The 23822-nt window shown below is 58.9% G+C and overlaps 3 protein-coding genes across 12 annotated transcripts in view; 1 reads left to right on the top strand and 2 right to left on the bottom strand.

Annotated features, from left to right (window-relative positions):
* Positions 1 to 4288, top strand: part of TNXB (tenascin XB) — a 63257-nt gene extending 58969 nt beyond the window's left edge. For all 9 annotated transcript variants that reach the window (XM_077161370.1, XM_077161372.1, XM_077161367.1 and 6 more), the window contains 13 exons: positions 249 to 572; positions 711 to 1046; positions 1293 to 1415; positions 1514 to 1657; positions 1842 to 1961; positions 2077 to 2220; positions 2313 to 2443; positions 2567 to 2699; positions 2798 to 2949; positions 3035 to 3131; positions 3246 to 3407; positions 3485 to 3648; positions 4015 to 4288. In XM_077161370.1, coding sequence (XP_077017485.1) covers positions 249 to 572; positions 711 to 1046; positions 1293 to 1415; positions 1514 to 1657; positions 1842 to 1961; positions 2077 to 2220; positions 2313 to 2443; positions 2567 to 2699; positions 2798 to 2949; positions 3035 to 3131; positions 3246 to 3407; positions 3485 to 3648; positions 4015 to 4116 — 2132 coding nt within the window. In that variant the 3' untranslated portion in view covers positions 4117 to 4288. The remainder of the gene's footprint in view (positions 1 to 248; positions 573 to 710; positions 1047 to 1292; positions 1416 to 1513; positions 1658 to 1841; positions 1962 to 2076; positions 2221 to 2312; positions 2444 to 2566; positions 2700 to 2797; positions 2950 to 3034; positions 3132 to 3245; positions 3408 to 3484; positions 3649 to 4014) is intronic.
* Positions 3774 to 9663, bottom strand: CYP21A2 (cytochrome P450 family 21 subfamily A member 2). Of its 2 annotated transcripts, XM_077161385.1 has the most exons (10): positions 6615 to 9663; positions 6442 to 6531; positions 6182 to 6336; positions 5998 to 6093; positions 5788 to 5889; positions 5588 to 5674; positions 5219 to 5419; positions 4856 to 5034; positions 4671 to 4774; positions 3774 to 4583 (listed from the first exon to the last, which is right to left on the bottom strand). In XM_077161385.1, exons 1-10 carry the CDS (start codon positions 6925 to 6927, stop codon positions 4318 to 4320), a joined length of 1593 nt encoding a protein of 530 aa, XP_077017500.1. In that variant the 5' UTR covers positions 6928 to 9663; the 3' UTR covers positions 3774 to 4317. The 2 variants fall into 2 exon arrangements, with proteins under 2 accessions (XP_077017500.1, XP_077017501.1); XM_077161386.1 differs by lacking the exon at positions 6442 to 6531.
* Positions 9664 to 9776: 113 nt separating this feature from the next.
* On the bottom strand, positions 9777 to 23804 carry LOC143684421 (complement C4-B-like). The gene is made up of 41 exons (XM_077161376.1): positions 23670 to 23804; positions 23320 to 23518; positions 22913 to 23114; positions 22704 to 22774; positions 22528 to 22613; positions 22223 to 22305; positions 21963 to 22059; positions 21688 to 21793; positions 21447 to 21579; positions 20909 to 21024; positions 20622 to 20801; positions 20287 to 20472; positions 19992 to 20177; positions 19643 to 19801; positions 19251 to 19377; positions 19010 to 19084; positions 18523 to 18720; positions 18319 to 18430; positions 18155 to 18225; positions 17776 to 17915; positions 17451 to 17660; positions 17141 to 17192; positions 16933 to 17022; positions 16583 to 16792; positions 16337 to 16412; positions 16050 to 16206; positions 15843 to 15959; positions 15558 to 15729; positions 15118 to 15350; positions 14875 to 15042; positions 14458 to 14517; positions 13450 to 13543; positions 13183 to 13369; positions 12979 to 13069; positions 12809 to 12883; positions 11357 to 11459; positions 11058 to 11147; positions 10876 to 10974; positions 10632 to 10715; positions 10224 to 10356; positions 9777 to 10048 (listed from the first exon to the last, which is right to left on the bottom strand). Exons 1-41 carry the CDS (start codon positions 23732 to 23734, stop codon positions 9907 to 9909), a joined length of 5235 nt encoding a protein of 1744 aa, XP_077017491.1. The 5' UTR covers positions 23735 to 23804; the 3' UTR covers positions 9777 to 9906.
* Positions 23805 to 23822: the final 18 nt, after the last annotated feature.

Here is a 23822-nt window from a genome sequence, read left to right as displayed (position 1 = left end):
GTTTTGGGGTGCGGGGAAGCTCCAGGGGTGAAAGGAGTCAATGCCATAGCAAGGCTCTTGGGGTTTCAAGAGAAGGAAGATGCTAGAGGAGCCTCAGTCACTCCCATCCCTCCACCTGGCCACATGGCTGGGACCTGTAACGTGCCCACCTCAGCCTTGGACCAGAACCAGAACCCCCTTTTCCTAGGGGGTGGGTGAGATGGAGAGGGGAGGGCCTATGTCAGCCTCACTCAGCTTTCCCCCCACAGCTCCGGAAGAGGACACTCCAGCCCCCTGGCACCCTGCCACAGAGGCCCCCGAGCCCCCTGAGGAGCCCCGCCTCGGAGAGCTGACAGTGACTGACAGGGCCCCAGACTCCCTGCGCCTGTCGTGGACGGTGGCCCAGGGCCCCTTCGACTCCTTCGTGGTGCAGTACCGGGACCTGAACGGGCAGCCGCAGGACCTGCTCGTTGGAGGCGACCAGAACAAGGCCCTGGTCTCGGGCCTGGAGTCCAGCACCTCGTACACGTTCCTCCTCTACGGCCTCCGAGAAGGGAGGCGCCTGGGGCCTGTCTCCGCAGCGGGCACCACGGGTACTGCCGAGGCTGGGAGCCACACTTCTTTGCCTCACGGGGAACTGGGAACAGTGACGGGGCAGAAGGGACCTGCCCCAGGTCACAGAGCTAGTGTGCTTCTGTCCCCAACACCTTCTCCCTGCCCTTCCCCTGCAGGGCAGGCGCCTGCCGGTCAGACCCCAGGGGAGCCAGGGCCCCGCCTGTCCCAGCTGTCGGTGACTGACGTGACCACCAGTTCCCTGCGGCTCAACTGGGAGGCCCCACCCGGAGCCTTTGACTCCTTCCTGCTTCGCTTTGGGATGCCGTCCCCAAGCACCCTGGAGCGATACCCACGGCCCCTGACGCAGCGGGAGCTGACAGTGCCGGGGTCGCAGCGCTCAGCCATGCTCCGGGACTTGAAGCCCGGGACCCTGTACAGCCTGACGCTGTATGGGCTGCGCGGGCCCCACAAGGCCGACAGCATCCAGGGCACCGCCCGCACCCTCAGCCCGGGTGAGGCCCCATGCCGGGCTGCCCCAAAGCGGGGGCACCGCTGCCTCAGCCAGACGGAGGTTGGGGAGTTGGCAGGGGACTTGGAAGGACCTAGTACGACCTCCATTTCTTGGGTCTAGAGGAAAGGGGTGGGAGAGCATATCAGGGCGCTGGGACCCAGGGTAAAAAAAAGGAGGGGCGAGACCTCCTAGGGCAGGAGCCATCATGCCCTGTGCCCTCATCGCCGTTCCTTGGCATCCCCTCCAGTGCTGGAGAGCCCCCACGGCCTCCAATTCAGTGAGATCGGGGAGACCTCGGCCAAGGTCAGCTGGGTGCCTCCGCCATCCAGAGTGGACAGCTTCAAAGTTTCCTTCCAGCTGGCGGATAGAGGTGACGGCGTTTTTGCCATGCCCTCTTTTATTCTCATTTCTCCTGCCCCGGCTCTCCTCGGGGCCTGGGTGACCTGGTGCCCCGTGCCGTGTTCACAGGGGAGCCGCAGAGCGTGCAGGTGGACGGCCGGGCCTGGACCCACACACTAAACGGGCTGGTCCCAGGCGCGCGCTACGAGGTGACCGTGGTCTCCGTCCGTGGCTTTGAGGAGAGTGAGCCTCTCACAGGCTTCCTCACCACCGGTGAGAGGGACAGGGGGTGTGGGCCAAGAGGGCGGGGAAGAGAAACCAAGGCCTGGGCACGAGCGGGAAGGGAGGGGAAGGGAGCCATCAGAGACTGCAGCCGCGGGCAGGAGGCCCAGTGGCCTTTGGGAAGGTGTGGGAGCGCAGCGGGGGCGCAGCTCTGAGCCGCCTCCCCTTCTACCAGTTCCTGACGGCCCCACCCAACTGAAAGCGCTGAACCTGACCGAGGGGTCCGCGCTGCTGCACTGGAAGGCTCCCCAGAAACCTGTGGACAAATACAACGTCCGGGTCTCCGCCCCCGGCGGTGAGCGGTGACCGGGGCCTCTGGAGGGGGACTCGTTCAGGGCGGGCGGAGGGCGGCTGGACTCCAGCAGGGCACGCAGGGGGCAGAGGCTGAGGCCCCCACCCCCCTCTCCCAGCCCCCTCTGTCCAGGGCTCAGCTCCGGGCGTGGCTGTGGACTACCCCCTAAGCGGCCTGGAGCTCCACATCAACTACACGGCGACCGTGCGCGGCCTTCGGGGCCCCAACTTCACCTCCCCGGCCAGCATCACCTTCACCACGGGTACGACCTCCAGGGACTGCGGGATGGGGGAGGGCTGTGGGGTAGCTGGATGGGCCTTATCCCCTTTTTTCCTTCCCACCTTCCTCTCCCAGGGTTAGAGCCCCCGCAGGACTTGGAGGCCAAGGAAGTGACCCCCCGCACAGCCCTGCTCACCTGGACTGAGCCCCAGACCCCACCCACAAACTACCTGATCAGCTTCGACACACCTGGCGGACAAACCCAGGTGCCCCCAGCTCTGCCCTGCTGGCCAGTCCCCTCCCTGGGCTCTCCTCCAGGAGGTGTTCCCTGGCCTCTCCTAGTGGGCGTCACTCCCTGCCCCCTGACCTGCCCCTTGTCTGTCCCACAGGAGGTCCTGATCCCTGGAGGGGCCACCTCGCACCTGCTGCACGGCCTCTTTCCCTCCACCCACTACAGTGCCCGGCTCCGGGCTGTATGGGGTCAGAGCTTCACCCCGCCTGTGGCCACCTCCTTCACCACAGGTGTCTGGGCATGGGGACGGGGGTCAGAGGGTAGCAAGGGTGGCAGGGGGCTAGAGTTTGAGAAAATGACTGGGCACCCCTCTCCATCCTCTCCCCAGGTAAACTGCGGATCCCCTTCCCCCGGGACTGTGGGGAGGAGATACAGAACGGGGTCAGCAGCTCACGGACCACCACCATCTTCCTCAACGGCAACCGGGAGCGGCCCCTGAACGTGTTTTGTGACATGGAAACCGACGGGGGCGGCTGGCTGGTGGGTGGCGGCAGGAAGCCTGGGGGTCTGTGCAGGGCAGGGGCTGCTGTCCCAGGAGCTTATGGTGCCCCCATCTCCCTTCCAGGTATTCCAGCGCCGCATGGATGGACAAACAGACTTCTGGAGGGACTGGGAGGACTATGCCCATGGCTTTGGGAACACCTCTGGGGAGTTCTGGCTAGGTCAGTGCTTCACAGGGATGGGGGGGGGGGAGGCCAGGGAGGGGCTGAGGGCCCCATGGACACCCAAGACCCTAATGAGGGCATGTCCATCCCCACCCACCCCCACCCCACCAGGCAATGAGGCCCTGCACAGCCTGACGCAGGCTGGTGACTACTCCATGCGCGTGGACCTGCGGGCTGGGGACGAGGCCGTATTCGCCCAGTATGACTACTTCCGGGTGGACTCAGCTGCTGAGTACTATCGCCTGCACCTGGAGGGCTACCATGGCACCGCAGGTGAGGGGCGGGCCATGGGGGGGGACAGGGAGGGGCCCAGAGAGGAGGCCTCACTGCTCCTTCCCCACCTTGCCCAGGGGACTCCATGAGCTACCACAGCGGCAGTGTCTTTTCCGCCCGTGACCGAGACCCTAATAACTTGCTCATCTCTTGTGCCGTCTCCTACCGTGGGGCCTGGTGGTACAAGAACTGCCACTACGCCAACCTCAACGGGCTCTACGGGAGCACGGTGGACCACCAGGTGAGGGCCCAGGGAGGCGGCGCTCCACTGAGGGGTGCTTGGGGGCTGGGCCTGAGCCTGGCCATGTGACAGGACGGTTCCCAGAGCTGCCCTGGCCTCAGGGCCCCCATCTGTGAAATGGGATGATAATGGTGACCCAGCCAAGTCATCATGAGGGGATGATTTATTGGGTGTGAAGGCCCAGGTCAGGATTAAGCCTCAGTCCTTTGCAGTTGAAGGCGAAGAAGTGGGCAGCAAGGGGAGAAGGTTGATTGAGTTCTGGGGCTCCCTCCTACCACCTTCCCACCCCCACCCCCAAACCAAAGGGGCAGGGATGGGAGCAGCCAGGGCCTCTGACACTGACGCTCCTGTCCATCTCCTTCCCAGGGAGTGAGCTGGTACTCCTGGAAGGGGTTCGGGTTCTCGGTGCCCTTCACGGAAATGAAGCTGAGGCCGAGAAGCTACCGGCCCCCAGCCCAGGGAGGCTGAGCCAGCAGCCCGCCTCTCCGGCGCCTCTGCCCGCCTGCCGAGCACTGAGGGGTCGCGCCGAGAGGAGAGCCAGGGGGCCGCCTTCACCACCTTCTCCGCCGCGATCTCACAGCACCATGTTTACAGGGGAGAGGGGACGGGTTTGTAGGGGAGCAATAAAAGGAGAAAGCGAGGCCCGCGGGCGGCGCCCGTCGTGCCGGGTCATTGACGCTCCCCGAGGCCCGGGGCCCGCGCCCCCCGGGGCTGCAGCCGCACCTGGAAAGGCTGCATGAGGAGGTTGACGCCGCTGTAGGGCTCGGGCTGCAGCGAGGGCAGCGCGCCTGCGGGCGGCAGCAGCGCGAAGTCCCGCAGCACCTGCGCCAGCACCACGAAGAGCTCCAGGCGCGCCAGCGGCTCGCCCAGGCACACGCGCGCCCCGCAGCCGAAGGCGAGCTGGCCGGGGCCGGCGCCCGGCTCCAAGAAGCGGTCTGCAAGCGGACGGACAGACTCGGAGATGGGGCGCCGCCCCCCGCGCCGCCCCCCCGCGCCGCCGGGACCCGGCCCCGCCCACCTACCGGGCCGGAACTCGTGCGGCTCCTCCCAGACCATGTCGTCGAGGTGGGCACCTTGAAGGTTGGCGATGACGACCGTGCCCTCGGGGATGTCGTAGCCGGAGATGCTAAGGGAATGGGGAAGGCTGAGAGGCCGACGGAGACCGCGGGGGGCCCTTTCCACCCACTCCGACCGCCTGGGGAGTCACCTGCTGGGCCGCGTGGTGCGGTGGGGCAAGGCTAGGGGCACCACGGGCCGCAGGCGCAGCACCTCGGTAATGGTGGCGTTGAGCAGGGGCAGCCGCGCACGGTCCTTGTATGGGACTCTGGATTCGGAGGCCTGGGGGCCCAGCTCACGGTCCAGCTCCTCCTGCAGTCGCTGTAGTATCTGGGAAATGGGGGCAAGCCTGGTATCTGGTGTCTGAGCCCTGAAGGGAGCCCACGGGCAGCTGCTCAGTCTCTGCCACTCCCTCAACAAGCCAACCCAGGCATTTGTGTCAATTAAGGGAAAGTGCCCCCCCAACTCTGGGCAAATGCAGCCTTTGTGGGGTGCACCTGCTCCCAGGACATACCTCAGGATGGTGGAGCAAGAACGCCAGGGTCCAAGAGAGGGTGATCGCTGTGGTCTCAGTGCCACCAATGAAAAGGTCCACCACAGCCATGTGCACGTGCCCTTCGAGGAGCTGCCCAAAGCCCTCCTTTCCTCTCTGCTTCCACACCCCTTGGAGCATGTAGTCCATCATGTCCCTCCAGCGGCCTGGCACCAGGCTCTCCTGGGAAGGGGAGTGGAAGGAGGTTGAATACCTGGGTTGTGGGGGAGCACAGGAGGGCAGGTGGCAACAGGCCCAGGACTCGGGTACACCAGACTCTGCCTGGCCTTAGGGCAGGGGCCTTAGTGGCTGTGGGCCTGGGGAGGAGCCCACCCCAGGGCACATTCCCACCTTGTGCCTCCTCAGCTGCTCCCCCACCATGCGATCCCTGATCTCCATGGCCTGCTTCAGCCTCCAGAGACCTGGATTGGGAAAGAACTGGGGTGGGAAGCAGGAGAGTAGCTGCTGGGAAGAAAGCCTGCTCCCCCAGTCCCACCCTTTCTCCCAGGACCCAGATGCGCCTGGGCACACCCCTATCCCTACCACCTCACCCTGAGAAAGGGAACAATGTCCAACATTTGGATGGACCAGTGGTCCCAGGTTTTCATCAAGTCCCGGGTACAGTCACGAAAAGCACACACTGTGGCATCTTCCTGCCAGAGAAGGAGGGAACCTTTTCGGTTCAGGCCCAGGGCAGGGGCAGGGAGAGGCTGGGGGGGGGGGGGGAACCCAAGGGTATGTGAGGGCAACAGAGCCTTGACCTTGTCTCCAAAGGTGAGGGAACAAATGACACTGCAGGTGAGCATGGAGAATTCCTTCTGGATGTCCACAGGGGTCCCAGCCAGTGCTCTCATGCGCTGTGGAAGAGGAGCAGGAGCTAAGCAGGCTGTGGGGTCTGCTGGGAGGTGAGGCTGACCGGGGGTGCCTGGGGGAGCCCAGCCTCACCTCACAGAACTCCTGGGTTAGCTGTTCCACTATGGACTCCATGGAGCTGCGGAGGCTCAGCAGCAGGGCCGAGCGGGTGAGCTTCTTGTGGGCCTTCCAGAGTGGGGTATAGTCCCCTAGCGACAGGTCCTGGTCAGCCTGAGACACCAGCTTGTCTGAAGGTGGGGGTAGAGGGTGGATACTGACTGAGGAAACCGAGGGCCTTATCTGCCCCTGCCTCTCCCAGCCCCTGCCTCTCCCAACCCCTGCCTTTCCCTTACAGGAAAGTATCTGGGGTCTGCCGGCAAAGTCCACCCACTTCTTGATCATGGCCTCCTCAATAGTCCTCTTGGAGTTCAGCACCACCACATCTGGGGAGAGCCAAAGCAGATGTCTGCAGGGAGAGGAGCCCCCCTGCCCCACTATGGGACCCAGGGAGGGAGTTGGCTCTCACCTTGCAGCCCGAGGCGGAGTCTGTAGATAGGACCAAATTTCTGAGTCAGGTCAAGCAGATGGAGGGGAAGGTTGGGCTGCAGCATATGTAGGAAACCTGGGACAAGCGGCGGGAGGTGGAGGGCCCTAAGCATCCACTGGCCCCACAACAGGCGGGCGGCAGCCAGCAGGGTCAGCAGCAGCAGTCCCAGGAGCAGCATGACCAGAGACATATGCAGAGAGCCTGGCGCGGCCTCGTATAGCTCCTGAGCCGTGGCAATCCAGTTTGCTATGTGGGAACCCTGACCCTTCCCTTGGGCCCCTTTTCCCCACATCTACTTTCAGAGTAGCACATCCTTTAAATAATATCAGTTCCTCTTGCCCTTGGGGAGTCCTCATTTCAATGAACTAACCATCTATCATGAAGAAAGGAAGGGAAAAGCAACCCTGACCTTTCTCCCACAGCCAGAATGAGCTTTCTGGCTCCATGTCAAACACGCAAGCAAATCTGCCCACTTCTGGCCTGGGCCTCTCCCCCGTCTCGCCCCTTGTACCAGCTTTTTGCTACAAAGTTCATCTCAGAGAAAAAATGGCAGTCTCTGCCTACTGTGCCCTCCAGGGTTGCCTGAAGGACAAAATGGAATGAGAGGGGTTTGTGAATGTTTGCAGGGTGGCAAGGTGAGGGGTGTGGGTGTTGGAGCTGAGGCAACCGGGTGCACAGACCTGGGATACGCCAAGATATACCTATAATCCCAGCGTAATCATTAATAGTGCTCTCCCTTCCATCCTCAAAAGCATTCAGGAGACAGAATTCTATGGTCCCCCATTTTGGGGCATTTACCATGCATCCGAGACCATTCTAAGGGTATTAATTCTACCTGTATTAATCCTCACAGCCGTGCTTTAGGGTCAGTACTCTTATGGTCTCCATTTGATAGATGAAAAACCCACAATGAGAGGCTGGGTGGCTTGCCCATGAGTGCACAGCTAGAAAGTGGCAGACCCAGGATCTGGGCCTGGCAATCTGGCTGCAGAATCTGTGCCTTAACCACCAGGAGCACCTCTCTTAAATAGGCCAACTTGAGCTGCCTTTAGCCAAAACTACAAATCGCTATACAAATATAGGGGTATCTCATAAACCGAAGAGCAGGAAAGCAGGGGAGGGGATCTTGCAGGCCTTGGAAGGCCAGGATAGGGAACTGAAACCCCTAGGGACAGGGTCCATGTCCACAGGTTACAGGTCCAGCCCCAGAGAGAGAGCAAGTTCCAGGCACTACTCTGCATATCCCCCATCTATTCCAACGTCCTAGAGGAAGGAGCTTGATAAGCCACACCTGGGATCAGGGGTCTACCCCCTCATTCTGGAAGCCCTAGCCACAAAGGGTGGGGTCCTACTGGACCAGGGACTATCAAGGACCACTTTTATGGATGAGGAGGCAGTTGATGGGCTTAGAGAAGAGGCCTGGGGAGAGGTCATGCCTGGTCTCAGGATAGGCTGCCTGGGAGGAGTATGAGGGCTTAGAGGGGACCTGAGGCCCACACTGTCCCTCGAGTCCCCATCCCCAACTCTGTAGCACCAGACCACAAAACCCAGGTGGGAAGGTCCTTCTCCCCTTGGGGCTTTGCCAGCCTATGAAGATCCTGCTGTGCTGCCTACTAGCTTGACTGGTCAAACAGTCCTAAGGGAGAGGCCCAGTTCAGCCTGCATCCATGCCCAGGAATGGAAGGGAGCAAAGAGAGGTGGGATTTCTGGGGTTGGACAGCTGCCACCTTCCTCACGGTTAACTTCCCAGACCCCTGTCTCTAGTAAATGGGTTTATGCCACCACCCTGGTGACTGGCATTGGGAGAGGGGTCTCATGGGCAACCAGGCCTGTATAAAAAACAGCCCCAGGAAGCTTCCAAAATGCTAGGGAAGGTCAGAACTTCTCAAAGTTGCAGGGAATAGGAGGGGGCTCAATTAGAAAGGAAAGTGACCCAGTAAGCAGGTGAGCTTGTGGACATGGCCCTTTATAAACTGGCTCCATTTACTTTGCCAGCCCCATCTTTTCCAGCCAACTCCAAACCCAAATTCCAGACATAATGAATTAAAGTGAGCTCTGCCCTGCCCCTGCCTCTGAACTTTTGTGTCTTCTCCTTCTTCTGCCTTAAGCCCCTCCTTTACCCCCCACTGTTTCTGCCTGACTCTCAGAACCCAGATTAGATGTTATCTCCTCCAGAGACCTTCCCTGCCCCTCCTGACTCTCCCCATAACTGGGTTAGTCGTCTTTACTGTGTGCCCCCTGTGGCTCTCCTCTATCACACCTTCCACAGGATGGGGACTGCCCACCCTCGCTTGTGTATTCCCCCAACAGTAAGCCCTCAGGGTGAGTTAATAGCGTATCTTTGGTACCTGGCACAGGGCACGACATTGACTGAGAGTCCCAGGAATTCTGTTAACGATTGAAAATGAGAGGTTGTTGAATTGTTTCATTTTTCATCAAAACTAAGCTCACTAAATTTCTTCAGATTTCTAGATCGCCCCTGAACACCCCAGGGGTGCCACCACATGGAGGGCGGGGGCGAGGCAAATGGGGTGAGGGGACCAGCTCCAGTTAAATGATAGTCTTCTCAGAGTGCTGACAAACACATCAAGATCAGCCTTTTGGCTTGTTTGAAATCAGTACCTGGATGAAGCTGTCCTTAGGTGTGTGGATCGCATAGCTCTGGGAAATTTACCTAAATGCCACTGAGAACAGGATCAAGTTCCAACAGGTTTTCAAGAGACTGGGGCTCAACTCAGAGCAACAGACCCCAGAATTGCCAGGTGCATGCTCACAGAGTGGGGGTGTATGTGGCTGGGCAGCAGCTCACAAGGCCGGAGGTGTTAGCCGGGCACAGGCCTGTCAGAGGCTATGGGGACTGGTTGGCCACACCTGTACTAAGGGAGGATTCTGGAGGCCTAGCTGAAAAGAGACCTCAGAGTGGACTCTGGACCCTCAGAGTTTGGCTACTGGGTCACAGTTCTGCTCAGGGTGGTGCCATGATGGGCTGAGCTCCCTAGAGTCATCTGGGAGGGTTCCGGCAGAGTTGAACACCCCAAGGGTCATCCAGGCTCTGAGTCTACACAAACCTTGGCCTGGGACCCCGAACCTGGGATGTGCAGTTGGGGACAGCACTCTCACTCCAGGAATGCACACTGACACTTTGCTGCCAAAGACCTTTATTATGCCCCTGGCCCTGCCCTAGGGCTATGTTCAAGGGACCATATGCAGCCCCTTCCAGGTATCACCATTCCCAGCTCAGCTCCTTCTGAGGAAGCTGGGAAAGCAGCCCCTACACCTGGCAGCCTTGAGTACCATACTCCTGGAGGAAGTTTTTGAACTGGGCACAGGCCACCCGCTGGAGGGTGCTCCTGCAGAGGCGCTCAGAGGGCACCTCCTCGATCCAGCTGTTTGAGTCCAGCAGATACTGGGGGCTGTGGGGGGACAAAGGGAGCAGTCATCAGGGGTCAGGAGGATGGGCAGGTGGGGGGGGGGAGGATAAGAGGCGCCTGGGTTTCAAGGCAGAAGTGCCTAGGTGCTAGGGATCTGTTCCCCAAAGGAGGTCAAGAGGCAGGAGGAGAGAAGAAACTGAGGGCCCAGAGGACTCACTCTCCCTTGAGGTCCAGGGTGGCCCCATCCAAACCCATGATCAAATATTCTTTCCCAGGTTCCAAGCGAAGGCGGCAAGAGGCTCGAACCAGGAAGTTTCGGGTCTGCCCAGCAGTGGCCTTGGTATCCTTGGCTGAGGGGGTAGCATGCACAAGAAATGTCAGAGGGGAGGGGAAGGCCTTAGGGATGAGCCTGGGGCCATGTTTCTTCTCATTTAACCCTCACCACTTGCCCACCAGGGAGGAACCACACTCTCCTAGTTATGGAGAAGGCCAGAACTTCCAAGAGGCAGTGAATTTCACTATTCCAGTCAGCAGGTTCTCCTGAGAGCTGTGAAGTTCTATCCCATACCCAGGCCTCAGTCCCTCTCCCCCCCAAGTCTGCCCTAGTCCCCAGGTCCCTTCATACTGAAGTGCAGGATTTGGGTGATCTTGGATTCAAAGAGGCGGAAAGCAGGTCTGCTATCTTCTCGGAGAACCTTAACCTGGAAGCCTAGGAGGTAGTGAGGAGAAGGGAGGGAAGGTTAGATGCCCCGATGCAGAAGGGCCTGGAAGTTGGTGTCAGAGCAGAGGCCACATGTGAGCCTCTGAGAGGTGCAGGCAGAACTGGAGAGACCAAAGTCAGGGCCAGGGCCGTGGGTGGGGAGACTGACCATACTCCACACGGGGATAGTAGCAGGCAAACTTCATCCTGTAACCATCCTCCTCCTGCAGCCCCCGCTCCAGGGCTCGACGTTGTCGAGGGCACTTCCCTGAAGTCAAGGGGCCCAGATGAAACAGTCGGTAGGCCCCGACCGCCCCACTTTCCCGCCCTGCCCCAACCCCAGGGTCTCACCCTCAGCACACTGGCAGACATCATCAGAACACAGTGTGGACAAGAGTTTGCTCTTACTTGGTGCCCCGTAAAACACGGAACACTTGTGCTCTGGAGAGAAGCAGAGTGGGGAGTTAGGGTTTGGTGCCTTCCTCTGTGCAGCTAACCCACCCCGTGCCCCTGGTCCCATAAGGCACAGGAATGCTCTGTCACCCTTTGCTGCCAGAGTTCCCAATGTTCCACCCAGGGCGATGGTCCTAACCCCCCCCCACCGCCGCGACAGCCAGGCATTCGGCTACCCCAGGCCCTGGAGTGCTCACCGGGGTTATAGTAGTCATACAGGGTTGCACTGGCCGGCTGCACTAGCCCCACAGGCACCTCCTGCACAGCTCCAAAGCCCACACACTCCCGGGAGGTTGGCACCTGGCACCAGGATCAGAGGAGAGGTCAGGAGCCCAGTCCCTCGACAGGCCCTGCAGCTGCGGTGCTGCCTTTCCTTGGCAGCTTCTATTGGTTCCTATTAGTCTTATCTCTAGTGTCCTTCACATTCCACCATCATCCTGCTGCCAGACCCCTATAAAATGCTACCCAAGGTCTCTGGTGACTTCACCACCCTGCTGGTGACCTTCTCCGGGCTTCTGTGTCCTGGGCCCCTCTGCAGAGCTCACTTCACAGACACTCACCTCGTGAGCCGTTGTCCCTTGGCTACTGGACTATCCCTGGTTCTGACCTGGTTGTAGCTCCTCCTTCTTCCTTCCTGTAGCCCTGGCTCTCCCCTGCCTTAAACACTCCCTGGGTTTCACCAAACCCTTCCAGGCTGATGATTCCCAAACCAAACTTTCAGCTCCACCCTTTCATTTGGATTTGGCAGCACTGACAAATTCACCAAATTCACTCTGCCTGACCCCTAAACCCATTTACCCTCCCGATGGCCTTTCCTTCATCACTGGGACCCTAAGATGCAAAGACCCCTTAACCAGCCATACCCTAGAAGCAGGTGTGCTTGCCCAGCCCATTCTCTTGATTCCCTCCTCATGCCCACACAGGCCTGGTCCCATCCCAGTGCCCCAGGCAGTCTCCTTCCAAAAGCAGTGCCATATCATCAGCTCCCTGCTAGAAATCTTCCTGGCTCTTCATTTTCCATTGGGTTCAACCCAGACTCCTCTGCCTGGCCCCTCTGCACACACAGGGCAGTGGGGTCTTCCATGACCCCACCCCCACCCCCACTCCTGGCCAAGGCTGGACACTGCCTTTCTCACATTTTCTCCCAGTAAATTTCAAATTATAATAATAATTCCATCAGAGGATTGGTAACTGTTTGTCTTTGCCAAATAAGGCCATGAAAAGACAAAACAACTACCATCTGTGACCACCATCATTTCATACAAGAAAACATATTTTAATATCAAAAACAAAAACAAAAAACTGAGGAGGGTCATAATCTCAGCAAAGAAAGCACCTAAAGAGGACCACATCCAACTCATGGAGGCTCCCTCTAAAGCCCTTTCTTTCCCTTCCCTCTCACTGGCTCCAGTTCAGGGCCACAGCCCAGTGCACCCAGCCAGCAGCACCCAGTCTCCCTGGATGCCCCCAGCCTGGGTCTGGTCATGCTGTTCACTGCTGACTTACTCTTGTCCTGTCTTTCTGCTGACACCCCAAGTCCCCCAGAGCCCTGGCCATGGGCTCACTGCAATTTTGCTACAGTTTCATGTAGCCTATAGGGAGTAAGCATGGCGCCAGCAAGGTCCCCTGAGCCACTGCTCCCCACTCACCGAGTCGAAGTAGAGCAGGACATGGGGACCTTCAGTCTCAAAGTGACTCACGTACCGGTCAGAGAGGGAGGTCAGCTGTGGGGAAGGGAGGCCGTCGTTGCCTAGGGGTGTCGCAGGGTAGAGCAGGGTTGCTAAGAATGGAAGAGGGCCCTCTGGGCAGCCAGCCATACCTTCTCCAGGTCAGCCCGCAGGGCCTGGAACCCGCTCAGGAGGGAGATATCAGCGATGGCCATGCCGAAGAGCCCTGCCTTGCTGTTCCGCCTGCGGGTAGCGAGCCGCTGTCCAAGTTCTCCCTGCTGCCAGGGACCAGGCCCCCAGCCCCGGCCACCCGCCACCTCGCCCTCCTGCCACCCCCTCGTGGTCCCCACACTCACTGGATGCACACAGTGTACTGCACTCTGGACTCCTGCTCCTCTGCCACCTTGGGCACCTCCCTTCTGCGCCGGTTCCTGCGTCCCTCGAACAGCTGCAGCGGCGTCACAGGCTGGGAGTGGGCTCCGGGGTCGTCCCGGGCTGGGAGCTCCCCATACTCATAGTCCTCGTAGTCCTCGTTGGCTTCCACTGCCCGGGGAGGCTTTGTGAGGAGGAGCTCAGGCAGCCACTGGGCCCCTGGCGCCGGCCCCCTTGTGTCCCCCACTCACTTGTGTACTCAACATGGCCCATCACTGTCACCGTGATCTGAAGATCCTGGCAGGTCGTGTTCTTTATGTCCAGGACATTGTAGATACGGAGGATCTGGCCCAGGGAGAGGTGGTGAATGACGTAAGACATTTAGGGCTGCAGGCCTCTGACTAGCGGCATACCCAAGGGCGTCTCGCTGGGCAGAGAGGCTTGCAGCCTTCAGCCCCTCTCATCCCCCTCACTGAGTAGTCCAGAAGGTGAACGGGCACCAAACCACCTGCAGGTACCAGTCAAGGCAGTGAGACAAAAGTTGGGACAAGCCCTCTCCACAGTGCTGATACGGCGCAGTCAGGAGAGGCGGCAGCCTCAGCGTGAAGAGTGAGAATAAGTTGGCCCCGTGGGACAAGAAGCAGGGGAAGGACATTCAAGGTGGGGGAGTCTGTATAAATGGTGGCTAGAGAGGGGACAGGGCAGTCGTGTGAGCCATGTGGGGGAGGGGCTTTTCTCTTTTCTCTTTGCTGTGTGGAGATCAGAGGCCAGGAGGCAGGAGTATAGAGAGAACAGTTAGAAGACTGTGTGAGCAGAGCCCAAGACCCAGGGAAGGGGGTCCCGGGCAGTGGGGAACAGAGGAGGAGCTACTGGGACAAGAGAAGGGCCTCAAAAGAGGCAGGGGCGTGCTTAAGATGGCCTCAAGTGGCAACTGGGCACCAGAGGGACAGAGTACCTACGGCCAGAGGAAGGGATACAAGAGGGAGAAGGGACTTGGGACACTCATGTCTGAGGTGCTCCAGGATTTGGGTGTGTGAGCCATCGGCTCATGGGGTAACAGTAACGACCCCAGAGATGGTGGAGCCCAAAATAAGGAAGAGTCATAGGGTGCACCAGCCCTGAGCTGTCTTCCTCCTTTCCCACACCACTGAGCTCTGACCACAGTTCTCCCACTCAAGACGCCCTCTCCCCATCCTCTGGCCCCGGCCCAGTCCCATTCCTTTCCTGGACCCCAGGTGTCCAGGGCTGCCAGCTCTTACCTTTAAGGTGCCTTTGCTGTTTCCTCCCACCTTCACATTAATCTTGCTGCCCAAAGAAAACTTTCAGGGATAGAAAGGGGAGAGGTATCAGACTGGCAGGGAAAAACCTGTTTGCTGCTCTAACTTACCTCCTCCCAAAAAATAACTCCCCCCCCACGCTTCTACCAGGTTTAGACCTTTGCATGCTTTATCTCATTTCAGCCTCCTAAAAACCCTGTTGGCTCAGCTCTGCACATGTTATTTTACAGTGGAGAACAATGAAGCGCAGAGGTTAGGTAGCTGTCCCAAGGTCCCACAGCCAGGATGTCTGGAAGAAGAGGAGCTGTGGGGCTTCCGCAGGGTGGGGGTAAGGGTGACTTCTGACATGGCCCCGACAGGCCCCAGGGTCATGGCAACCCAGGTGAGGGAGTAGGTCACCTGTAGCTCTTCCTCCAGCCCCTTAATTTGGTGGTTGTTCAGCTCAAGCGAGTGGGTCTGGGGCCCACTGTGGCCTATGGAGCTGAGAGTCACATTGAGTCCTCTCTGTTCGGTGGTATGGGAAGCGATCCAGTATGCAGACAGGGCATCCAGGGCCATCACCGTGTCCTAGGGAGGTTGGGCCAGAACTCAGGTGCTGAGTCTCAGGGCTACCCACACCCAGGTTCCCAGGGCAGTGCCTACCTGGGTGCTGCGGAATCCCCCTTTGAAGCTGCCCTGGCGGGTGAGCCAGGCTGCAGCCCGGTCGGCCTCCTCCACCTTGCCGTCCCGAAGCAGCAGGTGCAGCAGGCCATAGGCTGTGGTTTCAATCCACAGGGCCGGGGCCGGGGGCATGGGGTCTGACGGACTCCGAGGAGCCAAGGTGGGCGATACAACATTGTTCTCAGACCTGATGACTGGGCCCCAGTACAGGTGATCTGGAGTGAAGGAAGAGCCACAGAGGCGTGGGGGAGGCAGCGGCAGAGCATCCTGAGGGCCTGACCCTTTGCTGCCCCTCCTGTCGGGCTCTCCTGTTTTACCCCTTTGAATTCCTTCTCAGGTCTTCATTCAGTCTCTCCCTTTGGGGACACTCAGGGGTCCCATGGTCCCCCAAGTCCCAGGCTCAGGACCCCTGGGAGTCTCACCACCAGTGTCCTGGGCCATGGCCATGAGGTTGTTGTGGGCAACACTGCGCAGGTCCTCGGAGGCACCGCTTAGCGTCAGGGCGTAGGCTATGATGGCGGCTGCGTGGGTGCCTAGCCGCCCAGCGCTTGCTTTCGTCCCCAGGAAGGAGTTTGCAGCTATGATAGCAGTTTCCTAGGAGAAGAAAGGGGAAGGAAGGTCCGGGGGCTGAACTCCTAGTTCTCAAAGAGAACAGGGCATGGGGGAGACCTGGGGGCCAGCGAAGGACCAGACACCAGTATCCTCACCACTTTCCCCTTCAGCTCCTCTGCGCTCTTGTCCTGGAAGATGACCAGCCCGTGATGAAGGGCGATGACCACAAAGGCCGTGAGCGCCACGGTCTCATCGTTTCCCACCAGGCCCCCCTGGTGGACGGAGAAAAAAAAGGTCAGCCAGGAGGGAAAAGGCAGCAATGTCTCCCATGGCACACCTAAGCCTGCCTCCCAGCTCCACACCTGCATGCCCCTGTGGATGACGGGACAGAGGTCCTGGAAGGAACCGTCAGCCTGCTGCTGGGAAAGCAGCCACCTGGCCGTCTCCTGCAGCTTTTCTGATGGATCGCCCACCTGCTCTTGAGCCAAACTCAGTATCTTCAGCACAAAGGCCGTGAGCCTAGAGGGAAGGAAGGGATAGGTCAGAGATAGGGGACTGGGCCCTCCAGGCAGCTCAGTCCCGCACCCCAAGGCACTCATCCTCCCATCCCATCATACCAGCTTTACCCTAACCGCTTCCCCAGCCTCACCAGGTGCTGCTGTCCCGGTGTAACCAAGCCCCATAAGAGCCATCTGATTTCCGAAACTGCTGGATCCGCATGTAGCCTTGGAGAGGAGAGGAGGCTGCTGAGGTGAAACCTACTCTCCTGCCATTCGTGCAAATGGCTCCCTGTTCCAATCGGTGCCCCCCCTTTCTTCCCCTCCCTAGCCTCCTGGGCTGCCCATCTCCCATCAGTTGCCCCGTCCTGATTCTTGCTTGTCCCTGCACCCAGAACCTTTCTGGATCAGATCCATAGCATGGTCCTTCGTCTCAGGGGGCAGTTTGCTCCACTGCTCCGTCTTGTCCAGGTAGCGGGAGGCAGCCAGCGTTGGAGCCAGGTAGATCATGGTTTGTTCCCCGCAGCCTTGGGGAAGCCTCAGCAGGGAGGCCAAACCTCCTGATGACAAAGCCCCCTCAGAGCCCAAGGTGTCCAGTGGATCTGAGGCTATAGAGAGGGAGAGAGGTGGGAAGCCAACAGTATATCTGGGGACCTGGGGCCTGAGAGACATGGGATCAAACAGGGGCCCACAGGTTTCACATGAATCCAGTGATAACCCCTGGGAAGGGACTAGAGGACATTCTCACCTGTGACTCTGACAAAGCTGCTGAAATCTCCTTCAGGGATAATGTTGGGATCAGAGTTGCCAGGAATTTCCAAGCTTCGGCTTCGGTGGTCTGGGAAGATTGAGGAAGTTCAGAGTCTGCCCTGCTGTCCTTGTCCCCTGCCTCATCCGACCCCCTCAGGAAACTGATGGGCAGTGAGAGATGGCCATGGGTGGGAAGGGTCACTCACCCAGGGGGTTGAGTTCATAGATAATCTCCTCCCTGAAGATGGCCCCTTCCTTCTGTCTCAGGGGAAACACAGCCATGAGAGATCATATGGGGTTCAGAGCCTGCCCTCTCCTTGTGCAGACTCCCCAGGAGTTTGAATTTCAACTTCAGGCACAGAGTTGGGTCAGAATTGTAGAAGTTCGAAAGAGATCCAGACATTGAGTTTGGGGGTTGGGCCCCTGGCCTGGCCTGCAGCGAGAGTGCTGGAGTGGTGGAGAGGGGAGGATGAATCTGGGAGCCGGAGGACCTGGAGTCAGGGGTACTCCACTCACCTCAATGTGCAGAACCTTAGATACCGCATCCCCCACGGGGAACTCAAAGGACCCTCGAGCCACCACCTTCAGGGATAAGGCAGCGGCTGCCATGGGCACCATGGAGAAGGCAACAGGCTGGGCAGAGCCCGCAGGGACCAGCACCTGCTGGGCCAGACCTCCACCACCAGCCAGGCACAACCCCTCCACTGGGGACACGTGGACGCTCACCTGGGGGCAGGAAGACAGGGGGATGACCAGAGCCCAAGCTAGCTAGGCTCCCTGCTTACCCAGCCCAGCTCCCACCCAACCAGCCCTCTGTGCTTGGGTCCCCACAAGTCCTCACAGTCAGGTTTCTATTCAGGTAGTTGTAGAGCACAGGCCGGAGCTCAAGCTGCTCAAAGCGGCGGACAGAGGTGGGCAGGCGGAGGTGCAGGTGGAAGTCACGGAACACACGGAACCGGGCCGGCGTGGCCACACACAAGCCTGATGGAGGGAACATCGGAAAGACGGAGGACAGGGATCAGAGGCCTACGGGCATCACAGCCCAGGGTCACAGGAGGAGGGGCAGAAAATGACCCTCCCAGCCCAGGTGGGCACTGGATACAGACCTCCCCAGATCTGCACACCCCTTTCCTTTAGTGAGAGCAAAGGGCCAAGCACGGAGCCTGGGTCAAGGGGCGAAAGAAGAGGGGTGACCTGAGGCCCAGGCAGGGCAATCTCACCTTTGCTCTGGGAAAGGCTCACAGCGTGTATCTCCCAAGTGGTCAGAGAGTCAGGAAGAAAAGATATCAATCTGTGGAAGGAGAGAAGGAGGAGCCTGTCACACCCAGGGCTGGCTCCAGACACAGCCAAGAGACAGGACCAGGCCCCCCACACATGCCCTTACGTGCGGGAGTGGTCCACTCTCTCCACCCGCCAGAGCCAATTCTCCGGGAAAAAGCTGCGCACGGGAATGTCATCTTCTTCGATCAGGTCCTCCTCCTGCAGTACCTCCATGGCTGGGAAGCAAGGGCAGAGGGGTGAGGAAGGGGAACCAGGCCCTCCCAGGTACCCCCGCCAGGCCCCCAGACCCACCCGAGCAGCCCCTCACCTCGGGCAAAGCCCCTCTGGCCACTGGCACGGGCTTGCTTGCGCAGGTCCTCAGCAAACTGGCAGCAGGACAGGAAGGGCTCGCGGCAGGCCTCCTGCTGCACGCGGGCCGCCCGCTGCTCACAGGAGCGCAGCATGGGCAACCGCGTCAGCCCATCCTGGCAACAGCGCTTGGCTACTGGGGAAGCATACTGGCCCACTGCAGGGCCAGGGTGAGGGTCAGCATGCAGGACCAAAATGGGATGCCCCTCACTCCCCACCCTGATCCCTAGATACATGCGGACTTGCCCTGATAGACCAGGAATGCCAGAGAGGCTGGTAGAGAGAGCTCCCACTCAGCCTCCTCCCAGCTAGAACCTGGATCTCTGTGCCTGAATACCACACCCTGACTCACCAATGGGCAGAGGAGCCAGAGACCACGCCCCACTTCACCCCAATCCCCACATGACTGGAGAGCTGCTGTAGCTGCTCAGGCACCCGCAACTCACACTTCTCATTAATTGCCTTTTGGAAGTTCACGTTCCTCTTTTTCCGTATTTTATTCTCCTTGGGACAGCTCAGACCTGGAAGAGAGTAGAACTGCAGCCACATCATGGGGCGGGGCACGTGGTTTCCTACCCATCTTCCCTGTAGCCCTACTGGGGCCCAGCCCTTCCTGCCTTACCCTCTTAGGCCCCTCCTCCGTCTTTATCTTCCTCCCACCCTCTCCCCTTCTTCCACTGCTCTCACTTTTTCTGGCTGAGGTCAGTTGGCTTCCATCAGAAAAGGCCAGTCCTGCAGCCTCAAACACCTGAAGGGCACTGTCCCCACCCCCAGGGCCACAGCTAAGGTCATAGCTGTTCATAACTTCGAAGACCTGGCAAGAAAAGGCAGGAACGTTGTAAAGAAGAATGGCTGTGGGTCAGGGGTAGGCTGTGGGTGAGAAGACACCATACAGACAAGCAGGGAAGTGATGCAGAGTGTAGGGGAATGGAGACTAAGGGGCCCAGTGAAGTGGACAAGGGCCAGGGCTGGCAGGAAGACTGGGAAAGGCCTTGGGGAGCCTGAGTGAGGCCTAGGGGCAGGGCTGAGGGGAACCAGCCATAGAGGGGAAAGAGGACTGGGAAAGGGGCTGGACAAACCTTGCCCATGCTGAGGGGTTTGTGGGTCCTGCCACCCACAGCATACAGAGCCGTGTCCATAGCTCCCAGTGCCACCAGGGCTGGAGAATCTGTCTTCAGGTGGAGTTTTACAGACTCCCCAGGTTGATACTCTTTGACTCCATCCACGTTTAGCTCCAGCTGGAGAAGGTGAGAGGAAGGGAACAGTTGAAAGAGGAAGCTTCCTTTGGGTCCTTACATCCTCAGTGCACCCCAAACAAATCCATGCCATATTTGCAATCACACCGTCTTCTTTCTCTTTCAACCCCCTAACACACACACACACACACACACACACACACACACACACACACACACACACACCCGTTACCTTGCCCTCACAAGCCCCAGCCTGGACGTTCACTCGCAGGGAATTGGCAACAGGGAAGCCCCTGTGATAGTAGAAGGCCACAAAGTAAAAGGAGGGGGCCAAGTGATGGTTCACAAACACAGAGACTGAAGTCACGCTACTCCTGCTCTCTCGATTCAAGGACACAATCTCACCCCGTGAAAGGATCTGGGCCAAGAAGAAAAGGGACATGAATGATTTCCTCTTCATGGCACAGCCCCAGTCCTGAAACTCTACTCCCCACACCCCCGGCTTCCACCCTCTGGCTCAAGCACACCATGTAGTAGTAATGGGAGAAGCTGGCCTCGTCGATCCCCACGGCTCGCAGGTTCAGGTTGAGGGTGTCCCCGACACGAGGGGGTCGAGGGTCCAGCCACTCAATGGACAGAAACCCGGAGCGTCCTGAGGGTGGGGCCCTCACAATGAGCCTGGCTATATCTGGGTGGGGAGAGCCTGCAGACACCTGGAGGGAGGGGGCAGATAGGGGAGGGTCAGTGGCAAGGACCCAGGACCCTGGCTCCTCCCCCTGGCTCTGGGCTGTGGGTCCTCAGGAGCCCAGATAGCCCTCCTTCCCTACCGTGAAGGAGTAGAGCTGGGTCAGAGGAATCTTACCAAGAGCTGCAGTTCTCGCGTGGCCTGAGGGATAGCAATGGGAACGCTGATCTGCCCACCCCTGTCTGTGTTCTGTTGAAAGTCCCGCGTTTGAGAAGCAGACCCAGGAGAAGACGATGTGGCAGAAACTTTGACAGGAATGTCAGAGGCTGGGGAGCCAGACATGTCACGGACCAGAGCCTAAGGGGTGGAGGACAGGTATACAGAGAGAAAGGCTGAGCTCCTTCTTTATTCCCAGCTCCTCGGCCCTCCCCACCCACCACTCATCCTTCCCCTCCGGAAGAAACCTGCAGTAGAAAGGGGGCCCCAGGCACGAGATGTCGCTTGGTGTTGCTAAGATCCAAGGAGAAGGGAGATGACACAAACCGCCAGGATGTAAGCTCTGCCTCCTCCAGCTCCCCACCTGCAAGATAGAGGGACAGGCAGAAGTAGAGGACAGACACAAGAGAGGAGCAGGAGAGTAAGGAGGGAAACACGGCTTCAGTGTCTCTTTCCCATAAGACAGAGAACGCCTTGAGTAATTCATTTCTGCTTTCTGAGCCCAACATAGGAATTGACACACAGAGGGTGTTTCACATGTGTCTCTTGCATACATTAGTTTATAAATGAGTGAATGAGCAAAAGAAATAAACACTGAGATAGGGGGAAGGGGTAGAATTGCCCACAGACAAAGCTGGCTACAGACAAAGTCTCCTGGGCCTTTTCTGACTTCGGGTCTGAGAGAAAGGTGGAAGAAGTGTGGGGCGGGTGGGGGCAGGGGTTGATCCGGAGAGCAGAGGATCAGTCAGATGTCAGAAGCCTGGGTCTGGATTTGAATAGTCTCACCTGGAGACTCAATGATGGCTGCAGCAACGTAGAGATGGAGCCCGGGCAGGTCAGCCATACTAACATTAAGTTTCTCCAGGGCACCCTGGATCTCATCCTTTGAGAGGGAAATGTGTCTCTGGCCATCTACCAGCTGTGACAGAGAAGAAAACAGGGGATGAGGTGAGACTTGAGTCCCTGACCTCACCTCCTTCTGCCTCAGCCCCCTCACCTCCCCACAACCCCACATCCTCCTTCATACCTTGGCCTGATTCTCCAGGCCCCGAAGGAAAGTCTTCTTACCATCCTTATCCAGGAGCCCAAAGCGCACATATGCCACCCCCTGCACTGGCTTCCCGTAGATATACCTGTGGCCAGGGTTGGGGGATTGAGAAGAGGGAGGGCAAGAGCTAGAGGAAATGCCAGTCTGGCAGGGAGGGTGGGGCTGGGGGTGCAGAGGGAAGCAGGGCTCTGCAGCATGTTCCCCTAAAGGGGGAGGAGCCTGGGAGCACCAGTCACATGGGGCAGGGTAGTTACCTAGCCTGGATGTCTAACTGGATTTCCCCAAGAAAGCCAGGTGCCGTCAGGATGTAGGGCTCTCCAGGGATGATCTTCACTTCAAAGTTGGGAAGAACTGACACAGGGCGAAAGGGCAGTAGGCAGGTCAGATTCCAGGGAAGACTCCCACTGAAGACTCCCCTCCCCTCAGGGATGAAGCCCCCAGAGCTCCCCACTGCCCTGCTCTTCTTATTTCTTCAGAAGAGTAGCTGCCTGACCCTCAGGTCTCCAGCTCTCACCATATTTCTTCACCTCAAACTCGATGCTGCTGTTGGAGTTCCGGCTATCTGAGAATTGGGCTGAGATCTTCCAAGTCCCTGGCCTGAGGACAGACACACAAGGTCCTCAGTGCTTGGGCAAGGGCCACTGGGGAGCCAGGGCACAGCTTCCAGGGAAGAGGGCGGGGAATAAACCAGAGACTCAGGAGGACGCACACAAGGCAGGGGATTTGGGGATTTTCCTCGGTGTGTATTGGAGCCAAAGGGGAAATAGGAACTGGGGTGACGTAGCTGAGGGTGCAAATGGCCAGGCAGGGAAAGCTCACTCTGAGATGTCTGGGATCACAAAGTCATCCTGGAAGATGGATGAGGTGTACACTTCCCTCTTCCGCACACGGAGGCCTTGAGAGTTCTGCCAAGGAAGCAGAAGTGGTCAGGAAAGGGGGCTGGGAAAGTTCCCACCGGACGCCTGGATCAGGGAGGTCAGAGGTCAGGGACTCACCTCCACAGTGAGGGTGAGGGTGTCAGCGGCCGGGCGCATCTTTTGATCCAGAGCAAAGACCCGGTACCGGACTGGGGAGAGGAAGGTGGGAGAGGTGAATGGGACTCCACATGCCAAGGGAGAGTAGGTGGGCCCCAATTCCTCCCCTCTTTTGTGCCCCGAGCAGGTTGAGAGGGAGTTACAGGTGGAGGTTGAAGGCCCTGACTCACCCCTCCCGCCTGGGTTATAAATGGGCTGGTCTGTCTGCAGGAAGAGGTGCCCCCGGCGAGAAGAGAAGAGCAGGTTGACACCCTGAGTGTCTGTTGTTCTGGACAGAGAGTTCTTCAGCCATGGGGAATGGGCCACCAGCTGTACTTCATGGTCTCCAAGGAGGTTATAGAGGCCACAGGCCACTGCATCTTTCATGGGGACCTGTCAGGAAAGGGAGAGGGAATGAGTCAGAGCCAGAGCAGAAGGACAAGGACAGAGAGTCTGAGAGACATGGAAGGAGACCAGAGGGGGTGGGAGGAGGGATGGGAGACCAGTGAGGAAAGACAGAGACATGTACATGCAGAGGCACAGGGGGGAGTAGAGCAGAGGGCCCCAAGCAGCAGGAGCGGATGTGGGGTCTAGTTACCTGGAGGCTGAGGAGCGTGAAGTCTTTTTTTGAGCTTAGGGTAAAGCCCACCTTTGGGGAGCAGGGGACCTTAGTGTTGGATGGGTTTCTCAGGAACACTGATCCTTCCACTACCTGTCCTGGGGGTACCTCTTGAACCTGCACCCCCACAGATAGGGGGACCCCCAGGTTAACCACAGAAGGAGAAAATAGGAGAAACCTGAGGGGAAGAGGTGAGGGTTGGCAGTCTGACTTTACTCTGGCCCCTCCACCCCGACTCTCCTTTACCCCAAAATCCAGTCCCTCAGCCCCTGCCCTCCCATTGCCAGCCCTGCCCCCGCCTCAAGCACTCCAGCATCTTTTTCCAGGACCTGGGTTTTTGCAGAGACAGGGTGAAGAAGCTGGAGGCCCACACCAGGACCCAGAGGAGCCTCATGGCTGGAGGATCCAAGAGGGCTCAGATCCGTCTGTCCATCTGGCCAACCTAAGGCTCAGGACAGAGTTGACTCTGGACGTTGCTCCTC

The sequence above is a fragment of the Tamandua tetradactyla genome, chromosome 5 (genome assembly GCF_023851605.1).
Source record: "Tamandua tetradactyla isolate mTamTet1 chromosome 5, mTamTet1.pri, whole genome shotgun sequence".
Classification (NCBI taxonomy): domain Eukaryota; kingdom Metazoa; phylum Chordata; class Mammalia; order Pilosa; family Myrmecophagidae; genus Tamandua; species Tamandua tetradactyla.
Note: the sequence above shows the minus strand (reverse complement) of the source record. Positions and strands in the feature narration are given on the sequence as shown.

What these genes read in the sequence shown, in the direction of transcription:
- LOC143684421 (XM_077161376.1), bottom strand. Translation starts at nt 23,734, where the DNA reads ATGAGGCTCCTCTGGGTCCTGGTGTGGGCCTCCAGCTTCTTCACCCTG. An exon ending in GCCTGGAGAATCAGGCCAAG is followed by an intron (nt 21,580 to 21,687) that starts GTATGAAGGAGG and finishes TCTCTGTCACAG; the next exon opens with CTGGTAGATGGCCAGAGACA. An exon ending in ACTGACCTCAGCCAGAAAAA is followed by an intron (nt 19,085 to 19,250) that starts GTGAGAGCAGTG and finishes ACTCTCTTCCAG; the next exon opens with GTCTGAGCTGTCCCAAGGAG.
- CYP21A2 (XM_077161385.1), bottom strand. Translation starts at nt 6,927, where the DNA reads ATGTGGGGAAAAGGGGCCCAAGGGAAGGGTCAGGGTTCCCACATAGCA. An exon ending in CCCTCACCTTTGGAGACAAG is followed by an intron (nt 5,890 to 5,997) that starts GTCAAGGCTCTG and finishes CTTCTCTGGCAG; the next exon opens with GAAGATGCCACAGTGTGTGC. An exon ending in AGCAGCTGAGGAGGCACAAG is followed by an intron (nt 5,420 to 5,587) that starts GTGGGAATGTGC and finishes TCCCCTTCCCAG; the next exon opens with GAGAGCCTGGTGCCAGGCCG.